Source organism: Chrysemys picta, chromosome 12, assembly GCF_011386835.1.
Source record: "Chrysemys picta bellii isolate R12L10 chromosome 12, ASM1138683v2, whole genome shotgun sequence".
Classification (NCBI taxonomy): Eukaryota; Metazoa; Chordata; order Testudines; family Emydidae; genus Chrysemys; species Chrysemys picta.
In genome coordinates this window covers 32013328-32035103 of record NC_088802.1, presented here as the reverse complement: position 1 = coordinate 32035103, position 21776 = coordinate 32013328, and the positions used below count along the sequence as shown (strand labels likewise).

Sequence of the window (21776 nt, the reverse complement as noted above, 5' to 3'; positions counted from 1 at the left end):
AGATTGTGTGGGTATGTGCCCAACCAGGGAAGAGTGTGCAAGAAGTCTTTCCCTAGCAACCCTGCGCAGGGGTCAGCCACAATCTGCAAGTCAGACTCTGCTAGCTGACCCAAAATGGGAGGGCTGGGCTGGAACTAGCCATTCACTGTACTGGGTGGTGGACCAGCTGCTGCTACAGAGATTGATTCTCAGGATCCCCAGTAGAATTCTGGCCTAATTCATCCTGGGCTCAGGCTACACAGAGGCTCCTCCTCATCCTCCCAAACACAGGGCTGTGCCGTAAAGGCAAAAACTAGTCCTAAAATTGGCATGTCAAGTGCAGCAGCTTTGTCCATTTTCTGCAAAGCCACCTGCACTTCCAAACTGGTGAATCCCATCACAGATCTATCCTGATATGTTGTTTGAAGAACCGATGCTAGCAATACCTTTATTTGTTTTGCAGACTAATACAAGCTGCAGCATCCACATAATTCCTCCAAAATCTTGGTAAATGACTAAATTCTGCAACACTTTCATTATGAATAGCATGAAATGAAGTTTGACCTGGTCAATTCCTGCCCACAGAAACCTCATAACACTAGGACTTCGTAGTGAACTGGGCTATCAAAAGTAACGTCCCTTACTTACTTCATTTTTTTTTGTGCACTCATTTTATTTTGCTTTTGACTAAAACAGCTGTCACCATCCTCATGGCTGCTCACCAAAGCACGGCACAATCATACAAGCATGTCTGTCTGTCTGCTCTTGAAATGTTGGAAGCAAGAAAAGGTTCCCTGGCCCTTTGTACTTTGGTGTGATCCATCCTACTTTTTCACTGGATCCATCCCCTTCCACCAGCCAATCCACCTAAAATTCCCTTTGGCCTCTTTTCCCTACACGTTCATTTGTTCTGCCTGAGCTCCCCATTTACTCCCACATTTCTGGAGTGTAGACTGGCCGCTAGTTTCTGAGCCCTGTGCGAAATGAATTTCTAACCCCTTTTTTTATTCCTGTCAAGGATCGAGCAGTAAGTTAGCTAAATAAATGGTGCCAAACAAAACAGACCCCCGAATTCCTCACTTTAGAATGCCCCTTCCATTCAGTGCGGGAACCCAAGGAGATGTTGGAGTCTTTTTTCTTTTCTTGCCAGAGAAGAAATTCCCTGGACATCCAAAAAAAATGGAGTCTTTCCTACAGATTTCAAATGCAGAACCAAACTCTGCTCTCATTTACTCCCTGCAAATGGGGAATAACGTGACGCGGAGCAAACTGTGGCCTTGCTTTTGTTCACAGCCTTTATTTCTGCACTTTGGAAACCACGGTTTTCAGCCAGAAATAGAAATAAGTTATAGCTGAGCTTTAACATAAAGTTCCAGATATTGTCCTCAGAGGCTTTGAACAGCACCGGAAACAGACTCTTTACACTCAGCTCTCGGAAGCTGATACTGAGATGATACTAAAGGACTTATTGTTGATTGGTATTTTGAAGTACCCAGGAATAACAAAGAGTGGAACTCAGAAATGACCCAGATTTTCAACCCACAAGCTGTATGTAATCCTTAGAGAGCTGTGGGCCTTAGCGTGTGCCACAGGGACCCTCACCAATCAGGCTGACCTCCCCTGCATGATATAATATTCTGAAGAGGGTGAACAAAATTGTACAGACGCCCTTCTCTTGGAAACCCTCTCTGGGGAAAGCCAAATGCTTTCAGGGAGAGTGTTTGAAAGTGGTGGCTAGGGCAGCCTGCTGACTTTGGCTCCCAGGCTGGGTCATGTGGTAACTTAGCACTCCCCAAACCCACAGTTCAGTTGCCCAGCACCTTTCACAGGGGGATGGAGAAGAGTGTCAGAGAGCCAGGAAGGCTGCTTGAAGGCGGGAGCTGCAGAGAAGGGGATTGTGTAAATGAACAGAGAAGAGGTTGGTGTGCAGTGAGTGGAGAAACTGGGGAGGAAAGCAGAGAACAAAAGCTTCTGAGCCCTGTGATTAATATACACTTGCAACCCAAGTGAAGAATGACGAAATCCCTTTGTTTTTTCATGTTCCCCTGGACTTGGCCTCACAGTTTGAGCCACTTGCAGGCCCACCTGCTGACAGAGTCCTTTAATGAGGTCTCCTCTCTTCTGGGCACTGACCCTTTGCTTTCTCCTCCCCACTATGTTCTGAGGTCTCCTGGTGCTGTAACCCACTGAGAGCTCTCCAGGGAAGAGCCTCCCCTGGAAGAGGAAGTGTCCCATTGAGCGCTGAGTTGCACAGCCTGCACCATCTCTCTGCCTTGGGCTTCTGCTCACCCCTTGCTCTCCATCCCCTCTGCTCTCCTGCCACAGCCTGGTTGAGAAACTGGGATTTCCCATAGCTTTCCTAAGTTTTTAGTTAGCTCAATAAAGAGATCGGCTCATTTGTGTTGCTATTTTTATAGCACTTGTTAAAATTCTATTGCTGAGTATTCTGGTGCCTGCTTGCTCCTTCCCTTGTGCTGATTGTGCCTCTGTGTTTCTTATTGCAGCACTGAAAAGCCCATCTGCATTCCATGAACAAAGGAAAAACCTGGAGAGAGCCAAGGTAACTTCTTGCACACATGTGAATGAATGAATTTGTATATTATCCTCCATGTCTGGGCAGGCTGCTGGAGACTCAGACAGGGAGTTTGCATAAAAGCAACATTATAATCGTTGGGCCTAATATCCTGCTTCCACAGACATTAACACAGCTTCATTTACAGGAAGTGTCTTCTTTCCTGTCTGCAATGTGGACCTCAGCTGCATATTGTCCATGGAAAATGAATTCAGACTATATTGAATGTAGGAGAGATCCAGGGGGTGGAGAGAAACAAGATGTGGATGATAGAGATCTTCCAGGGTGGAAGAGAGAGATCCCTAAGGAAGATCACAGGCATCCCCAGGGTGGAACTTCAGACAAAACACCCAACAGTCTACCTTTCATTTGCAGACATTTGCATAAATTGAATCAGGCCTTGCCTGGACCGTTACTTCCATCAATGTATTTACACCAGTGCAGGGGTGGGCAAACTTTGTGGCCCGAGGGCCACATCTAAGTATGGAAATTGTATGGCGGGCCATGAATGCTCACAAAGTTGGGGGTTGGGGTGCGGGCTCTGGGGTGGGGCCAGAAATGAGGAGTTTAGGGTGTGGAAGGGGGCTCTGGACTGGGGCAGGCGGTTGGGGTGTGGGCGGGGGGTTGAGGGTTCCAGCTGGGGGTGCGGGCTCTGGGGTGGGGCTGGAGATAAGGGGTTGCGGGTGGAGGAGGGTGCTCTGGGCTGGGACTGAGGGGTTTGAGAGCAGGAGGGGGATCAAGGCTGGGGAAGGGGATTGGGGCACAGGAGGGGGTTAGAGGTGCAGGCTCGGGGCAGCGCTTACCTCAAGCAGCTCCTGGAAGCAGCGGCATGTCCCCCCTCCGGCTCCTATGTGGAGGCGCAGCCAGGCGGCTCTGCGCACTGCCCCATCCGCAGGTGCCGCCCCTGCAGCTCCCATTGGCCAGGAACCCCAGCCAGTGGGAGCTGCACGGGCAGCGCTTGGAGCGGGATCAGTGTGTGGAGCTCCCTGGCTGCCCCTATGTGTAGGAGCCGGAGTGGGTATGTCGCTGCTTCTGGGAGACTTGCAGAGCCAGGGCACACGTGGAGCAGGGCAAGCCCCAGACCCCGCTCGCCAGTGAGAGCTCAAGGGCCGGATTAAAACGTCTGAAGGGCCGGATGTGGCCCCCGGGCTGTAGTTTGCCCACCCCTGCAGGAGGCAGGCTGAGGGGGCAGGGGAATGTGGGGGCAGGAGGCAGGCTGAGGTGGCAGGGGAATGTGGGGGCAGGAGGCAGGCTGAGGGATGTGTAGGGAAATGTGAAAAGCATAAGACACACCAAGCGGGTGGGGGGGATGTGGGAAGCAAGAGAATGAGGGGATTGTGGGAGATAGCAGGGGTATGAGGCATATTGATAGGGTTGGAAGGCAAGGGGGGGCAGCCGTGGGGTGCAAGGGATGTGGGGGGCAGAGAGAGCGTATGGGATGGGTAGAAGATTTAGGAGACAAGCAGGGAAATATGTCTGGCAAATAAATGTGGGGTCCAGCATACTATGGTGAAACTGTGGAGGGAGAATTCAAGTGAGGCAACCAGCTATCATGTCCAGCTAGGGAGGGGACAGAGCAGGATGGAGTGGCAGCTATGGAAGGAGTACTGGACAGGGTTGCCAGGCATCCAATTCTTGACTGGAATGCCCAGTCGAAAATGGACCCTGGCCTCTAAAAGTGCAGTTGGCAGCGCAGCGGGGCTAAGGTATGCTCCCTGGCTCCACGCGGCTACCGGCAGCAGGTGGTATGTCCGGCCCTTAGGCGCACAGGCTGCCATGGCGTCTCTACGCACTGCCCCAGCGCCCTGCCCCGAGTGCTAACTCCACAGCTCACAGTGGCCGGAAACCGCAGCCAATGGGAGATGCAGGGGGGAGGGGAGGAGACCTCTATGGGTACAGGCAGTGCACAGAGCCCCCTGGCCCCTTTGTCTAGGAGCCGGACAATCCAACCACTTCTGGGAGCTGCCTGAGGTAAGCGCCACCTAGCCAGAGCCCGCACCCTGAACCCCGAACACCTGCCCCAGGTCCGAACTCCCTCCTGCACCATAACTCCCTCCCAGACCCCGCAACCCAACCCCCTGCCCTATCTCTGATCCCCCTCCCACACACAAACTCCCTCCCGGAGCCCACACCCTGCACCCGACCTCCTGCACTCCGAACCCTTTGTCCCCTGCCCAGAGCCCCCTTCTACACGCCAAACCTCGGCCCCAACCCAGAGCCCACACCCCCAGCCAGAGCCCTCACCCCCTCCTGCACCCCATCCCCCTGCCCCAGCCCAGTGAAAGTGAGGGAGACCAAGCAAGGGTGTGAGGGGGGATGGACTGAGCCGGGGCAGGGCCTCAGGGAAGGGGCGGGACAAGGGTGTTCGGTTTTTACAATTAGAAAGTTGGCAGCCCTAGTAGTGGACCCCCTTCAGAGCTGGCTATAGCATGAATTTTGGCCCTGCAATGATCCCACACAAACTAGGAGCACCCAGCTTCACCCAGAGCGAGCTGGGGAGGATCTCCACCCCCATCCCAAAGAGCTCTGTCTGCTCCATGAGCTGTGGGAGGAAGATGCCCATCAGAAGCGGCAGCACCTCTCATGGAGCAGTTCACCGCAGGAATGGGGCAATGGGAAAGGACCTCAGGAGCCCCCCAAAACACCTGCAGGGTAAACCCAAAGAGTTGGCAGCCCTGAATCATAGTGATCCCCAGGGTACAGGAGAGCTCTGTGGGGTAGATCACAGAGATCCCAGTGGGGAGAAGAGCTCTCTGGGGTGGATCACAGAGATCCCCAATATGCAGGAGAGCTCTGTGGGATGGATCCCAGAGATCCCAGAGTGGAGGAGAGCTTAGTGGGGTGGATCATAGAGATCCCCAGGGTGGAGTAGAGCTCAGTTGGGTGGATCATAGAGATCCTAGGGTGGAGGAGAGTTTAGTGGGGTGGATCATAGAGATCCTCAACGTGCAGGACATCTCTGTGGGGTGAATAACAGAGATCCCCAAGATGCAGGAGAGCTCTGTGGGGTGGCCACAGAGATCCCCAGGGTGGAGGAGAGTTCAGTGGGGTGGATCACAGAGATCTCCTGGAGGGAGGAGAGCTCGGTGCGGTTGATCACAGAAATCGGTAAAGCGCAGAGTTCCCCTGGGTGGAGTAGAGTTTTGTGGGGTGGATCACAGAGATCCACAGGGGGGGAGCTCTGTGGAGTGGATCACAGAGATCTGTGGAGTAAAGCACAGAGATCTCCTGGGTAGAGTAGAGCTCTGTGGGGTGGATCACAGCGATCCACGGGGGGGGGCTCGGGGGGGTGGATCACAGAGATCTGTGGAGTAAAGCACAGAGATCCCCTTGGTGGAGGAGAGCTCAGTGGAGTGGGTCACAGAGATCTCCTGGGGAGAGGAGAGCTCTGTGGGATGGATCACAGAGATTCCAGGGTGGAGGAGAACTCTGTGGAGTGGATCACAGAGATCTCCTGGGGAGAGGAGAGCTTGGTGGAGTGGATCACAGAGATCTGTGGAGTAAAGCACAGAAGTCCACAGGGGGACTCAGAGAACTCTGAGGGGTAGAGGAAGATGCATGGGGCAGATAAGGAAGACTCTTACACCTGAGGAAGGGGATCAGAATCCTGCATTCGTACAAGATCTGACAGTGATCTATGGGGCAGGTTCATGCCTTCCAGTAGATGAGCAGCCCTCCTGGCTTCTGATTCAGCCACTGAACTCACAGAATGGAGCCCTAAACAAGTGTCCAGGGAGGAATTTAAATGCCCTTTGTCGTCTGCAGTGAGTAGTCCCCAAGCAAGTCATACTTGTCATCACATAGCAAAACTCTGACCTTTGGCTTTGCAGCATGCCCCGGGGTCCGCTGGGATATTGCAAAGCCTCTCAGGGAGCTAAGTACCTCCCCGGAATGTGCTCTGCTCATGCTGGCACCAGCTATCTAGCCCAACTCAGGCACCTCTCAATACTGCTAATGGCAGAGATAAGATAAGTGGCCATTTCCAGAAATGTCTGAAAATGCCTGTGACGAGATAGCTTTTTGGGGAACCATGTCAGCTTTCCAAGCCCCCTACATTACACACTGGCCACCCCCAGCTAAACCTAGGGTATGTCCACATCTGGAGCAGGGGGTGAGTCGCAGCTCAAGAAGACATACTTGCACTAGCTCAGAACAAGGTAGTGTACTAAAAATAGAATGCAGCAGTGGTGGCGTGAGCCATGGGAAGGGCTAGCCATGCCACCCGAGACCATGGGCATGAACTCTGGGTGGGTTCCCACCACGCATGCTGCCATGACTACACTATTTTTAGCATGCTAGCTCAATCAGAGCTAGTGTGAGTGTGTCTCCTCCACCTGACAATCACACCCCCAGCTCGAAGTGTAAACATACCCTAAGAGGGTCTCCAGGGTTCACATAGCTCTCCTGTTTGCCTGGGGCCCAGTTCAGAAAGCACACAATCCAAGACAACAGGTTAGAAAAATACATACAGCAAGGAATAAGATACCCTGCAATGCTGACAATAGACAACAAACCTCTGATATGCTGATATATCAAGTACATTGCATTGATTCCATTGCATCAATCCAAGATAAACTAATCCAAAACTATCCCAATTTTCTCATTTGGTCTTTGAGTATGTTTTTCTTCATCCTCATTTCTTTTCCCATATCATATTCATTAATAGTTGGTTCATGCTGCATACAGAGCAATAATAGTAGCATGGCTACATTAAGAGGGAAATACCTTGTTTTACATGGTTGGCTCTGGCTGATGTGTAACAGAATATAGTAATTCATTCAATTACTCTATGAGAGATTTGTTTTCAGTTAGTTGTACAGGCACTTTAGGTGAAGGAGTTAACTTGAAACATTTGGGAGTGTTCTTGTGAACTAACATATTCTAGGTACTTGCCATTTGTCTCCTACAATCATAAATGACTAATGTAAGAAATAAAACACCCCTATGAAAAATGTGCATGTTTAGGAAATTTCAAGCAATTTAAAGTATCCTTGAAGTGTCGTATATTTTATTGTTCAAGTATACATTAATGTCTTTCTGTCTCGCCCTTCAAAGACTTCCATTGGCTGCTTGCCTGGGGGAAGAGGGAAGGATTATGAGTGGGATGCCCAAAAATGTCTTTGTTCTCAGAGCATGCTAAAGAGCGCAATGCAGGACAAAAATATACTTCTGTTTATAGGGGTGCCCTTTGTTCAGGGCAGTAACCAGTGAATTTCAGAAGGATTGCTGGGTGCTTTCAGATAAGCAGCCAATGACATTTTGGTTGCTTACCTGAATCTTCTCCAATTTCCATTCTCTACAAACTTGGTCTAGAAATCTAATAATAATGGGTTCTTTTGTGTGTCCCAATATTTTCTGCTTCCACTGATTCTAGAAACATCACGATAACAGCATCTCCTGCCTTTGTGCCCCGAGTCACTTCCTACTTAGAACCAGGAAGGCCTGAGGGGAGCCAGAACTACAATAAATGTTAAAGTTAATGCACAGTGGACTAGATGGTCCACGGGGTTGTTGACAAACCTCTAGGTTAGTGATTCAAGTCTCGCTTGAGTCAGGAATCTATCTGATGGCTGTTTGGTAGCCTATAATATGAAATTAATTAAATTACATTAATCCACCACCTCCAGATACATTATTCCAAAGGTCTTTCAGAGCACAAGATCTCACAGAACTATACACTCAGTGTATAGTGACACAGTGACACCACTTAAACAAATCAAGGCACCAGAGAAACATGGATTCATAGGAATGCTGTACAGGATCGGATCTGCCACCCATCTAGTCTGATATGTTTTCTTTCGCAGTGGCCAGTATTAGATGCTTCAGAGGAAGGACAATTCTGGAATAAATTACACAGGGGAAGTTTCTTCCTAACGTCAAACAGTTTGTGCTCTGAAGCATGAAGGCATAACAGGAGGTTAACACAAATCACAGAGTGGGGAATGGGGGAGACAGAATAGCAAAACTAATAGGATGTTCCAAATTCTTAGCCAGTCAGGAGCAGTAAACTCAATCAGCACCTATCTAGCTGATCAGCTTGCAGTTTACTGCATGCATTATGGAAGAGGTAAGTTTTGAGGAGGGACTTGGTGATGGCTTTATAAAATTTGACTAAGGGATTCCTCCATGTATCACAGGTAGCATGGGAGAAATCATGGGGAGGTAATATGATTAGTCAGGTCTTTGAAGTACTATGTTATTATGTGGGTACCACAGTTACACTTCTCCAATGTAATGTAACTGGGTGTTCTCATTACTCATATAATGCCTCATCCATTTTGGAATCCTCTTTTGGAAGCTCTTGCAGTCAGCAATATCTGCACCTGTATTGCCCCTTTGTGGCCCACCACAGGCACCTACTTTTAGGCTCCCAGCTCCACAGCTGTCACTTCTCCCGGGCAGAGACCCACATCTCTCTCCCTCCTAACTGGGGGTTTTCCAACTGCACAGTTCCCTACCTTCATCATGAGTTCCCCAGCAAGTCAGGTGGCCTAGGCAGGCCAGCGTTGCTTTCCTTTCTCAGAGGCTATAAACAGCATAATTGCCCCGGTTAAAAGTCACCATACAGCCCTTTCTAAACACATGTTTCTTCCTAAGGTGAAAGCAGTATAGAGAAAACAGATTACAAACAATAAAAAAACCTACACACATGCTAGGAAGCTTATCAGAGATCACTCCCACTCCAACAAGGACTCTGGTAGGAGTCAGTAGTTCAAACACCAACAAGAGTTTTCTGTGGTTATTAGTTCAAAACAGCTGTTAGCCCAGAACAAGCACACCTATGAATCTGTGCATCTTTCCATTACATAGCTTTGGCCTTTGAGCCTTAAATTCTAGGAACAGGAAATCAGCAGATAATGATTCTTTCCACAGGGCATAGCTTCAAAAGGCTGGATTTTTGCATAACTGGGGGGTGTGGTACATTTGCATTCATCTCCCCCTAGAGATTTCCTGGGAAATACAGTTAACTTTGCTTGTCCTGAAAGTTCATTCTTGTCTGGCACATTGTTTCAGATAGTCCTTTGAAGCTCATAACACTTCCCAGGGTTTACATTGGCCATGTCTCCCCTCTAGAGGCGTTACATACAATTCCACAATAATACATAAACTTTGAATTTTTAATACAATGGACTCCAAGATACTTAAACTTAATTCAATAAGATTTTTCAAGGATATTGCAAGAAATTGCCATATCTGTCATAAGATCTTGTTGCAGAGAGTTCCACAGGTTAGCGATGCATTATGTAGAAAAACATTTCCTTTTATTAGTTTTGAATTTACTGGCCTCCCCTTGTTCTTGAGTTATGAGACATCATTCACTCTCTATACCACTCGCTAGCTCATATGACCTCTTTTTATCTCCCCTCTAAACTAAACTGTCCTGTTCTTTTCACTCTCACCTGATAAGAAAGTCTTTCCATACCTCTCATCATTCTCATTGCCTGTCTCTGAACATCTCTCTTTCTGCTAGATATGTTGTTAGATGTAGTGACCAGAATTTAATACGTGATTCCAGGAGAGGACCTACCATGTATTTATAGAACTGCATAATTCTGTTCAGTGTTTTCTCCATCCCATTTCTTATGCTTTTTAATGTTATGATTAGGTTTTTTGACCGTCTCTGCACACTGAGAAGATATCATTAAGCTGCCCACAGTGACACCGAGATGTTTTCTCTGAGTGGTTACAATTAATTTAGAACAGGGGTAGGCAACCTAAGGTATGCGTGCCAAAGGCGGCACGCAAGCTGATTTTCAGTGGCACTCACACTGCCCGGGTCCTGGCCACTGGTCCGGGGGGCTCTGCATTTTGATTTAATTTTAAATTAAGCTTATTAAACATTTTAAAAACCTTATTTAATTTACATACAACAATAGTTTAGTTACATATTATAGACTTATAGAAAGAGACCTTCTAAAAACGTTAAAATGTATTACTGGCACACGAAACCTTAAATTAGAGTGAATAAATGAAGACTCGGCACACCAATTCTGAAAGGTTGCCGACCCCTGATTTAGAACCTAGTAGGGTGTAGGATTGGCGTAAATTCTTCTTTCCAATGTGCATTACACTGTCTTTGTCAACACTGAATTTCATCTGCATTCTTGCTACCCAGTCACCCAGCATGGTTAAGTCCCTCTGAAGTTCCTCACAGCCTGCTCTAATCTTAACTGACCTAAATAACATTGTGCCATCTGAAGCTTTTTCCACCTCACTGCTCTCCCCCTGCCCTTTTTCAGAGTACTAATCAGTACCTGAAATAACACCATCCTAGCACAGAACTTTGTGGCATCTCACTGTTTACCTTTTACTATATTGCAAATTGACTCTTTCGTCCTCTGGACTGATTTCTGCCTTTTAGACTGTTTCTAATCTTCCCTCAATGGTGGTGAATTTAATTATATTATAGTCACTATCACTCGGCAACTCAACCATAGCTGCTTCTGGAAGTTACCTCTATGTTACTTAGGACTCAGTTTAGCATAGTCTCTCCTCTTGTGTTCTCTCACTAAGTTACTTCTCTACCCGTGGACCTGAAAGGCCAGATTTTCAAAGATATTTAGATGTCTAAAGATGCCGATAAGCTCCTAGTAGGAATTTCAAAAGAGAGTAGGTGTCTAACTGTCCTTGACTTCAAAGGGAGTTAGGCATCTAACTTGCTTAGCTGCTTTTGACAATCCCACCTGGCACCTATCTGCATCTTTAGGCACCTAAATACCTTTGAAAATCTGGCCTGAAGTGACATTTGATCAGTTTTTATGCAGGTACTAAGAGATATGCATTATAACTCCTTTTGTAGGTGTAGTTTTTACTTTCGTCTTCCTCAGCATTGTTCATTCAATAGCATTTTCTTTAACTGGAGACAGGGAGTATCATTTCACTCATATATTTGTATTCCTATCATTTGGGACTTGGATCTCTACAGATTCAACTGTGTGGTCCTCTCTACTCAGAACTGGTATCTCACTAGGTTCCGTGGAATCTTTCAGATAGTGGGACTCCCCCATCTCTCTGACCTAATCATTCCTTCCTGTATAGTTTATAACCAGATATTACAGTATCCCATTGATTATTGTCTTTCCACCCTGTTAAACAGAAATGCCACTTACATCACAATCCTCTTGCAATGCTGGACATTTTAGCTCGCCTGCTTTTGCTTCTAAGTTTATTTCATTGATATCCAGATATTTGTAGTTGGTAAACTCTGTTGAGTAGTGGAATGGCCATTAACTGATTGTCAGATAGAACTCTATTGGCTACATCTGAAGGTCAATTGAATGACAATGACAAGCTGAAGGGGTAACTTGAGTATAATTTATATTTCCTACTGTAATAATACAATTAAGCATATGTGTGAGTAGATGTGTATTTGCTAATATGCTTGTGCATTTGCTGTAATCTTTCCATTTGCCTTTATATTGATAGCTCATTTGTCAGACATTTCTTCTCTAGTTAGAAAGGATCTGGAATTTTCTGGGCATTCCAATAATAATACTAATTTGTCACTTGAGCCAAGATGTTTGTATACTAAGTGCTGTCCTCAGGGAAGGTCTCACTGTATATCAGTATCTATCTATATATCTATTTCTAAGTGTTGTTGTAGCCATGTTGATCCCAAGATATGAGAGAGAGACAAGGTAGGTGAAGTAGGAGCTGCTCCAATAAAAGATGTTGCCTCACCTACCTCGTCTATCTCTTTCTAAGGCATTTATCACCTTTGTATCTAAGATGAGAGCATGACTTTGCCAGCCAGGGCCATTCACAAAGTGGAATTCAGCAGTTACGTGCAGAGCAATAGGACCTAGCAGCTTACATCAGGAAGTGCAGAGTACCCTGGAAACTGTGGCAGAGTGTCATTATCAGTACTGGAATAGCCAATAGACCTCTCTCTTACAAACAGTGTCAGAGAGTCGGTACAGAGGGTCAGGCTCCTAGTTTTACATCTCATCCAAAAGCTGGCATTTCCAGCAGCATAGCATCCTCTCCCACCATGCTGGGGTGTTGATTCAGTACCAACCCCAAAGGAAACATGCTGTGCTGTCTTGTGGGGGCAGTTCCAGGCACACACTGGTGAATAGTCCTTACACTTGGTGAACAGGGCTCCAGCAGACTTCACAGCTTGGGCACCAGCAGTGCTGGGGGTCTTGAAGTACAGCTCTCTGGAGGCTTAAAAGGACACACCTTACAAGGGCCATCTGCTGAATTGTCAACATTGATTCTAAGAGCATCACTTTGTCTCATTGGGCATCTCTTGTCCGAATGTTGGCTAGTACTTGGATGAATAAGGTACCACTTAACAGCTCACTCAGTGGAGAAAAGCAGTTATTCCCTCTTCCTACGAACACACGAACAATTCCAATAGCTGAGCAGAAAGAGCCAGCACTGTGTAATTTACTAGCTGGAGCTGGTGATCTAACATTCTCTGTATTTCTGTTCTGCAGACTGAGGATTACCTAAAGCACAAGATCAGAAGCAGGCCTGAGCAATCAGACCTGGTCAATATGCACATTTTACAAGGTAAGGCTGGATGAGCTGTTCCTCACATATTTGTAGATTTTTCCAACCCTTCATCTCTCTTGTGGCCACAAATCCTCTGTTGCTTTCCTGTTTCTCTGCAAGATGCACTTTTAGGGTTACTTTGCCCCAGATCTTGATGGCAATCAGACTATGTAAGGGGCTTGTAGCCCATCCAGCTCTGGGAGAGGACTCGAAGAGTCGTTGTTTCATAGAGTTTAAGGCCAGAAGGGACCATTATATCATCTACTCTGACCTCCTGCATAACACAGGCCATTACATTTTACCCTGTTACTCCTGTATTAAGCCAACAACTTGTGTTAGACTAAAGCAAAATTTGTGCCTTCCAGAAAGGCATCCAGTCTGGATTTGAAGACAGCAAGCAATGGAGAATCCACCACTTCCATTGGGATTTTGTTCCTATGGTTAATCACGCTCCCTGTTAACAATTTGTGCCTTATTTCCAGTTTGAGTTTGTCTGGCTAAAACTTCAGCCGTTCCTGGCTGTTTCACTTTTCTCTGCTAGAATAAGAACCCTTTAGTGTCCAGCATTTTCATAGTACCCACAAAGGTACTTCTCCACTGTAATCAAGTTACTTTCAATCTTATATCTGATAAACTGAACAGACTGAGCTCTGTACATCTCTCCCTGTACAGCATGATTCTCTCCAGCCTTTGAATCATTTTTATGGTTCTTTCTACACACTCTCTAATATTTCAGCATCCAAGGAGCTAGAGTCTGTTCCCGTTAGCTGGCAGAGCCAGTCCAGCTCGGGGAGAGGAGCTGGAGTCTATTCTGCTCCTGCATCACCCACACAATTTTTAACTAAGTTTCATTGCAGACTGTTTATTGATCAGACAGAACCCAGCATAACTCTAGGGTCCCAGGCTGAGTTTGCACAGCTGGAATCTAGGGGAGGGGAAATCTTTTACTTGATAACTGAGAATTCTGACCTGGGAACCATTGAGAACCAGGTGGAGATCCACAATCCATCCCACACACAGTCCTATGTCTAGGGATTAGTCTAACAGCCAGCGTTCCAGGCTCAGAATACTGGAACTGATCTCTCTCCATTTACTGCTCTAACCTGAAATTGCTTTGTTTTGACTGTGATCCCGGAAGGGGAATCTCGTTATCACTGAGCATTCTGTATCTAGAGCACAGGTTCAGCAGGACCTGGAACTGATGCTTTCAATTTTGGCCTTTTAGACTCAGCTGCAGAGGGGTCCATTCAAGCTACTCAGATGAAGCTGAAAAGAGCCCGACTTGCAGATGATCTCAATGAAAAAATTGCTCTCAGACCAGGTCCTTTGGAGCTGGTGGAGAAGAATATTATTCCTGTTGACTCAGCTGTGAAAGAGGCAATAAAAGGTAGGTCACGAGAGAAGCACGTCTTGTATCGCACTTGTGTGTACAGCACAGATTGATAAGGACATTGATACATATAGTGCAGTACTTAGATATGAGTCCGGCAGGAAATTACCAATATAAAGTTAAGAGCCATAACAGAACATAAGTTAGCCCATATTGTTTTCACTGAAAGCAGCCTCAACCAGCAGCGCATATATTCTCCTCACCAGGTCTAAGAGGAGAAAGGAAGCTGTCAACTCCTCCCAGAAATGTCTCCCATTAAGTTGCCTTGGTAAGAGGCTAACATTTTCAGTCACCCCCCTGTGCAGTCAGCCTACCCTCTACATATGTTAGGCATCACAACCCAAATCCTACCCTCTGGCTAAGGTCCAAGAAGAAAGCACAGCTTCCATCAGCCTGAGCTGGAAAGCCTCAGCATGCCCAGTCTCTTTCTACCATCCCTTCACCTCACTTGCTCGAAGCAGAGTCCAGTTCCCTTCTTTGCGCAGCCAGGGGACAGCTGGGGTAAGGAATCAGTCAGGGCTTGGGAGGCACCCCCACTGCATTAGTGCACAGCTACTTGGTTGGCATTTGCTTGGTTGGCTGGTTGGTTTTATGCCTCTGCCTGAAGTGCCAGGCAGTGGCCAGGAGGGTTGGGAGAATGAGCATGCCTGGTGATGGGGATGAGGGTACCATGTGTGTACCATGTGGGCCTGGTACCCCCTGCCTCTCCCTGGTGTGTCATTCCACTTAGCCCAGGTCTACACTAGTGCGGGGGGTTGACCTAAGATACGCAACTTCAGCTACGCAAATAGTGTATCTTAGGTCAACTTACCTGGCCGTGAGGATGGCGGCGAGTCGACCGCTGCCACTCCCCCGTCGACTCCGCTTCCGCCTCTCGCGAGCTGGGGTTCCGTAGTTGACGGGGAGCGTGATTGGGGATCGATTTTATTGCGTCTACACTAGACGCGATAAATCGACCCCCTATAGATTGGCAGGTAGTGAAGACCTGCCCTTAGATTTGTACAAAGTGGGTGTAAAACAATCCCCAGTCAGAAAGGTGGTGCTTTGCACTCACTCTGCACTGGTGTAAATGGCCTCAAGGCCCCAGGAAGGGACGAGTCAGGCCCTGTGTGTCTGCACTGCATTTCAGCAGTGCCCCAGGAGACAGCAGCCAGGCTGGGACTGTTCTCTGATGCAGAGGCCACAGGACTCACGTTAGTGAACACAAAAGGCTTCCTCCCTTCAGGAAGCTGGAGACACTCCCCCCTGCAGCTCCTGGCTCACCGGAGACACAGAGCTTGTTACCCTGGGGTCTTGGTAAGGGCTGGCCCAGGCTGTGCAGTTAGGGCCTGGACTGCTCGCTCCAGCACGCTAAGCTGCCATGCTGACTCACCAAGGGGATAAAGCCCACTCCGAGGCCCAGCCCTTTCTGACTGAAATGTACAGGGCCACTTTCCACAGCCTGGGGAGCCTGGCACTGGCCAGTGGCAATGGCGGGAGAACTGTGGGCTAGGAAATGCAGGTTGCATTGCTCAAGCAGCTGCAGGGTCAGGACTGCTACTACCCTGTCAACCTACAGATAGCACCTGCGGGAGGGATGGAGCCCAGCCCAGCCATGCTCTCTGTTAGTATTTCTGCATGGGGCTGGTACTGTTCCAGACACCCAAATGAAAAGGCACTTTCAATCCTGCCAGAATCACTCCCAATGCAGGAAGTATCTGAAAGAGAGAAACGAGAGACCCAGCAGTGACAGGCCAAGAAGGCTCATCTGTATGCAAGACAGGCCCATTCGTGGAGGGTCTGATCCAGCTCTACTAATCAATAGCAGTCTTGCCATTGACTTGAAAGTGGCCCTGAGAGCTGGTCCCATGCAGCCCAAATTCCTTGTTCAATAACACTCAGTCCCTAATTGTCATGGATTATTTCCACTGCCATGCCAGTTACGTGTGCAGCCCAGTGAGAGCGTTCAGTGCTCCAGTTAGTGCTCAGGGTGAGCTGGGGCCAGTGGCAGGGGCTCTGCTCACCAGGAACTTAGACCCTTTGGCAATATTGACTTTAGAATAACACAGGAAGTGGTGTGAGAAGCAGGAAGCCCTTTGACTCTTGGTTCGGCTAAGAACCCAGCATGTAGAACCTGAGCTATTCCAGCCCATGGTGAGGCAGAGCACTGTCGAGCAGAGTGAAGCCTGCAGATTTCCCATGCTGTCATGTGCAGCGGTTTCCTTTCTTGGCCCCTATTATCGTCACTGTTCTGGTCTTGACATATTTGGCACCTTTAAGGTCCAGTGTTGCACGGGTCACATCACTATAGTTCAGGGTCCAGTGTCACGCCCTGATTTCTCACGCTTGTAACTTTTCAATACACTTGCCTGAAATGTTCCAGGCCAGGTGCCTGCCTGAAGGGTTTTTCTTTATTTTAAGGGGAGTTTAAGCAAAATCTCATCAGCCATTTTTAAATGATGGAAGAGTGGAAAAAATACATTTCCTACTTTATAAAAACTCCAGAGCCTTGTCTTTGAATGCCGCTGTGTCAGAAAGAGCTGAGGTTTGGAGGCTGGGAGGTTGCTGGGGAAAGAGTGCTCGAGGAGGGTTAGGGCCTTTTCCCAACTGGAAAACCACCTATGGTAACAAGGAGTCTGGTGGCACCTTAAAGACTAATTGATTTATTTGGGCATAAGCTTTCGTGGGTAAAAACCTCACTTCTTCAGATGCATAGAGTGAAAGTTACAGATGCAGGCATTATATACTGACACATGGCGAGAAGGTAGTTACTTCGCAAGTGGAGAACCAGTGTTGACACAAAAGGCATCCTGGTCATGGCCTGTGCACTGGGATGTGCACACTAACCCACCTGGGGAGCAAGGACTCCAGGGAACCCCCCGGCAGCATGAGGGAGGGTGGTTTGGAAACCTGGGTCAGAGGCTGTGTTCAGACTTTGCTCGGTTCTTGGCTCCTCCCTCGCCCACCAAGCAACACGAGAGCGTACAATGATCTAAGGCCTTAAAGGTGACTGACAATGGACAAGAATGTGGCTTTGTGCCCTGTGCCCTTCTGTGATGCACCAAGAGGGCCTGCAAGGTTTTTCTTCCCCAGCATTTTCTGCTTGTGGAATATCTGGGATTTCCAGGGTTTTTCTACCACAGATGAGCCAACGAGGGCCTGACTCTCTTCTCACTGACCCCAGCGTACATCAGGAGTAAGTGGAGTTAGCTGAGCGTAAAGCTGATGTGAGGTCAGAATCAGACACCTGGCATGGGACCTTTCTGAGCTCACAATAAACTGGGCAGGTGTGTCTGAAACTTGAACAACAAGAGCCTTTCTCCTAAGTGCTTGTTAGGGGCTTGAATTAAACAGGGCTTAACAACCAAAAGTTTTAAACGGTCTGACTAAAAATGTCTTCTCCTGTTCAAAAGCTTAGCAGTCAGGCCCTGCAATGATATCATCAGGGTAAAAATATGAAAAAGTACAATGGGGTGTCCTTAACATCAGTTTCATCTAGTCTGGGCCCACCAGCACCAAAACATTTGAATCGTAATCCTATGATTATTGCATGATATCACTACGGGGCAGAGCTGGGTTGTTTGGGTGCCTTATCTGTGCTTTGCCTCATTTCAGCATCTTTGAATTTCTATTAAGAATTACCTGGATAATGTATTTCCTGGGTTTATAACACTTTGTTTTAGAATAATTACAACATACTGGTAATGGAGTTTTGCCCTAAATTAGTCATATGTGCTCTCAGTCTTAGCTCCAACTGATCACAGCTTGTGTCTGGAAACGAATACCTTATTATTTGAGAAATCATCCATGGCCACATAATTCAAGAGTGTGGGCTCTAGCCAGCCTCAGCTCCTGCCAGCAGAAATCCAGGCTAAGGGCCTGCCTGATGCAGCAGGCCCAGAGGGGTGGAAGGTACCCACAATCCCTACTTTAAGAAGGCTTGGAGCTAGCTGGTGCAGCTCGGACAGTGGGATGGCAGTGCCCTGGGAGAGATGTGGCCAAGGTGCCCAGGAATGCACTGATTTAACCTCTCTCCTAGGCAGCTTCTCCCTGATGGGCAGAGGAGCCCCCAGCACGAGTTTAAGGTGTCCTCCCCAGCAGAACAACCAGGAGACAGTTTGCCTGTCCTGGGTGTGCATCCCACCTGGCTACAGCAACCAGTGGGTAAATCTACCCTTTGTTGGCTGTTCAGCCGCAAGGGGGCAGAGTCAAGGGCACATCTTTAAACAAACTTTCTGGGGTTCTTGAATGCTGAGCGCTGAACTGTGCAGCATGACACGATGTCAGTGCTTGCCTTTAGATTTAGCAAAATACCTAAGTCAAAGGAGCAGCACAATGTATTTGCCAGGTCCATGATTCCCCTGGGGCCTGCAGCCCAGGCTCGGACACAGAGCAGAGAGGAGCACTGCTATTCTGAAACTTTGAGTCTTTTGTTTTTGCAATACCAGAAAAATGACGGGGTTTAAAATTGTCTTACTGAAACCTTGGAATTTTAAATGTTTATACAGTGGAAAGTATAGTTGACATATTCATCTAATCACCTCCAATAGGGCGAAAGAAAAGTGCTGAAGCCAGTCTAGATCCCTAATGTCCCAGCAACAGGAGGTTGCCTGTGCTCCACATAGCTGAGGGGTGATCTAATAGCCTTTTTTACCAGGTCTTTGTCATCACTTTGTCCAATGCACTCAGGAGGACAATACCCAGTGCACTAAAAACAGCCCCAAGCAAACACCATCCTGCCTGAGATTACAGCAGAGGCATGGGATCATGAAACAACATGGATAACCGCAGATTGCTGTGAGAGCAAGAGAGATAAGCCGAGCATTCCCCTCTCCCCGCTCCATGCAGACCCTTGGTATCAAGAAGTGAAGTAAGAGGCAGCACATTCCAATCATGCTCTGGAGTGCCATGTTGTCCCTGACTGAGGTCCCCTCGGCTCACTTGTTTGGTGTGTATCTCTTCTTGGAGGGGATTTAAATGCCTCCTAACTGCCAGCCCAGCTGTACTATTAGGAAAAACTATTTCACTAGGAGGGTGGTGCAGCACTGGAATGGGTTACCTAGGGAGGTGGTAGAATCTCCATCCTTAGAGGTTTTTAAGGCAAAGCCCTGGCTGGGGTGATTTAGTTGGGGTTGGTCCTGCTTTGAGCAGGGGGGTGAACTAGATGACCTCCTGGGGTCTCTTCCAACCCTAATCTTCTATGATTCTTTGATACTCTCTGGCTAAGGATGGTAATGTGTTGGAATTTGATAGGGTTCCTTCAAAGCTCCAGACAGCAGGAAAAAAAAAATTAATGGAGATATCCTATCTCCTAGAACTGGAAGGGACCTTGAAAGGTTGTTCAGTCCAGCCCCCTGCCTTCATTAGCAGACCAAGTACTGATTTTGCCCCAGATCCCTAAGTGGCCCCCTCAAGGATTGAGCTCACAACTCTGGGTTTAGTAGGCCAATGCTCAAACCACTGAGTTATCCCTCCCCCAGGAAGACTGAAGGTGGATAATTTGCCATCACCATGCTATTTCACCCAGTTCTCAGGACAGCGCCGAGACAGCAATTGTCACCGCCTGAACACCCTGCCCATTGAGTCAGCTCTCAGCATCACAGAAAGCCCACAGTCCTTGTAGCTCCTGAGGCAATATTTTGGCATATTTTGGTGCAACACTGCTCCATACCATTGCTGCGCACCCTTCCTAGACCTCCCATGATACCTTAAGAATAAAAGGTGCCATTGGCTTCCACAGGTTCCCACCAGAAAAACTCCCTTTCCTGGCCTTCCCAGAACCAGCAGCTGGTTTCATCAGGCCTAGAACAACCATTCTGTGCTACATGACACCTGATTTTGGTTTCTGGGTGTTACTGGCTCCTGCAGCTTCCCAGGCACATCAGTTCTTAAGGCTTATGGTGACAGAAATCCTTGCCCTGACAGGGGAGGGTGCAGAAAGGCTGCCAGCCAGGCGCAATGGAGTATGTTAGATCCTGGCAGAGGCTAGGCAGGCAGCACTTGCACTTCTGGAGGGAGCGCAGACTGTCTGCAGCCTAGAAATCACAGCCTTGGGAGGGGAACACAGCCCACTGCTGGATGGGGACAGCAGCTGCTGCAGCAGGCAGATCCAGGGCAGTGCCCTGCAGGCAAGAGGATGGCATGGAGGGAGGAGCTCACTGAGACAAGGTTACCTCATTATCTCTCTCCTAGGCTGCCCTGGGGCTGAGGTTGAGGGGTTTGTTCCAATAGTTGGAGCCCTTGTGCTGAGGGTATTTGCACCCTGGAGTCCCTGGCAGCCCTACCAAACCACTTGTGTGTTACTCCCGCTACATAAGTGTTAGTGGGACTGGAGCCCTTCAAGCCCACTGCTAGGAGCACTGCGGCTCATGTGTAGGAGAGCAGCCCCCAGGCCACTAGAGTGCATAGCCCAGCACTTAGCCAAGCTCTGCATTGGGGGACCTGTAACTATGGTAACTAGCAATGCTCCTGTGGTATCTCCTCCCACCAAGTGCCTTGGGCAGATGACCACAGACTCCAGGAGCTCCCCTAGTGCCTAGCTGGCGACAGCAGGACTTAGCAAGCTATCCCACACATGATGGGGTCTCTCATCTGCTTTCTCCCTCCGGAGAACACACCCTGTGCAAAGAGAATGGGCGATAATGCCTATCTGGTCAGACTGAAGGGAGAGGTCAGAACACGACAAAGCGTGTCGGTAAGAAGCTGCACACTGCTGGGCTTGGAGCACGGACAGGTGGACTACTCTTCCCCAGCCCTTTCTCCTTCCCCGAGCTATCTGAGTGCAAAGCTGCATGATAAGACTGTGCAGTGTATTTCTGCAGCAGCAGTAATCCTTCTATTACCCACCCTCCTGCCTAAGCCTTCCCGGGGGTCTTGCAAAATAGCCTTGCTTTTTCAGCACTTCGCTTATCAGCACAACCCTGGGGTCAAGAGCTCTTGTCCATCTGAGTGTGGGACACTGCCCTGGGAATCCTCTGGAGGAGTGTCTGGACCAGGCTTTGCTGGGATTCCAGAAGTGCAGTTAGTCATTCGGAGCATTTCTTCCAACTCTTTGTACTTTGTGCAGAGAAGCCAGGGGAGGATTGGGGCCTGGAGATTTGAGACCTTTGTTTGATTCAGTCCTTGGCTTCTCTGTGGAGGCTCCAGACAGGCTTAGTGCATCCATCGGTTTTGTGATTTAGACATTCGTCCAGTGGGAGGAGCCCTCCCAACTCATTTCATACAGGCTGCTAGGCGCTAGCCCCTCTGGTGGGAACAGTTTCACATACCGCTGGATTCACACCAACCCCCTGGGTGGGAAATACTCCTCCTTCCCCGAGCTACTGTCCGAGTCAACCACTCCCGGTGTTCTTTGGA

The 21776-nt window shown here is 48.3% G+C and overlaps 1 protein-coding gene across 22 annotated transcripts in view; it reads left to right on the top strand.

Moving 5' to 3' along the window:
• The window catches only part of MYOCD (myocardin), a 489253-nt gene that overhangs the window by 437917 nt on the left and 29560 nt on the right, over positions 1 to 21776 (top strand). For 12 of the 22 annotated variants that reach the window (XM_065562679.1, XM_065562678.1, XM_065562672.1 and 9 more), the window contains 3 exons: positions 2484 to 2539; positions 12994 to 13069; positions 14277 to 14438. In XM_065562679.1, coding sequence (XP_065418751.1) covers positions 2484 to 2539; positions 12994 to 13069; positions 14277 to 14438 — 294 coding nt within the window. Of the gene's footprint in view, positions 1 to 442; positions 610 to 2483; positions 2540 to 12993; positions 13070 to 14276; positions 14439 to 19213; positions 19369 to 21776 lie in introns of those variants that run through there. The other 10 variants (XM_065562673.1, XM_024101763.3, XM_042841233.2 and 7 more) reach the window with 7 other exon arrangements.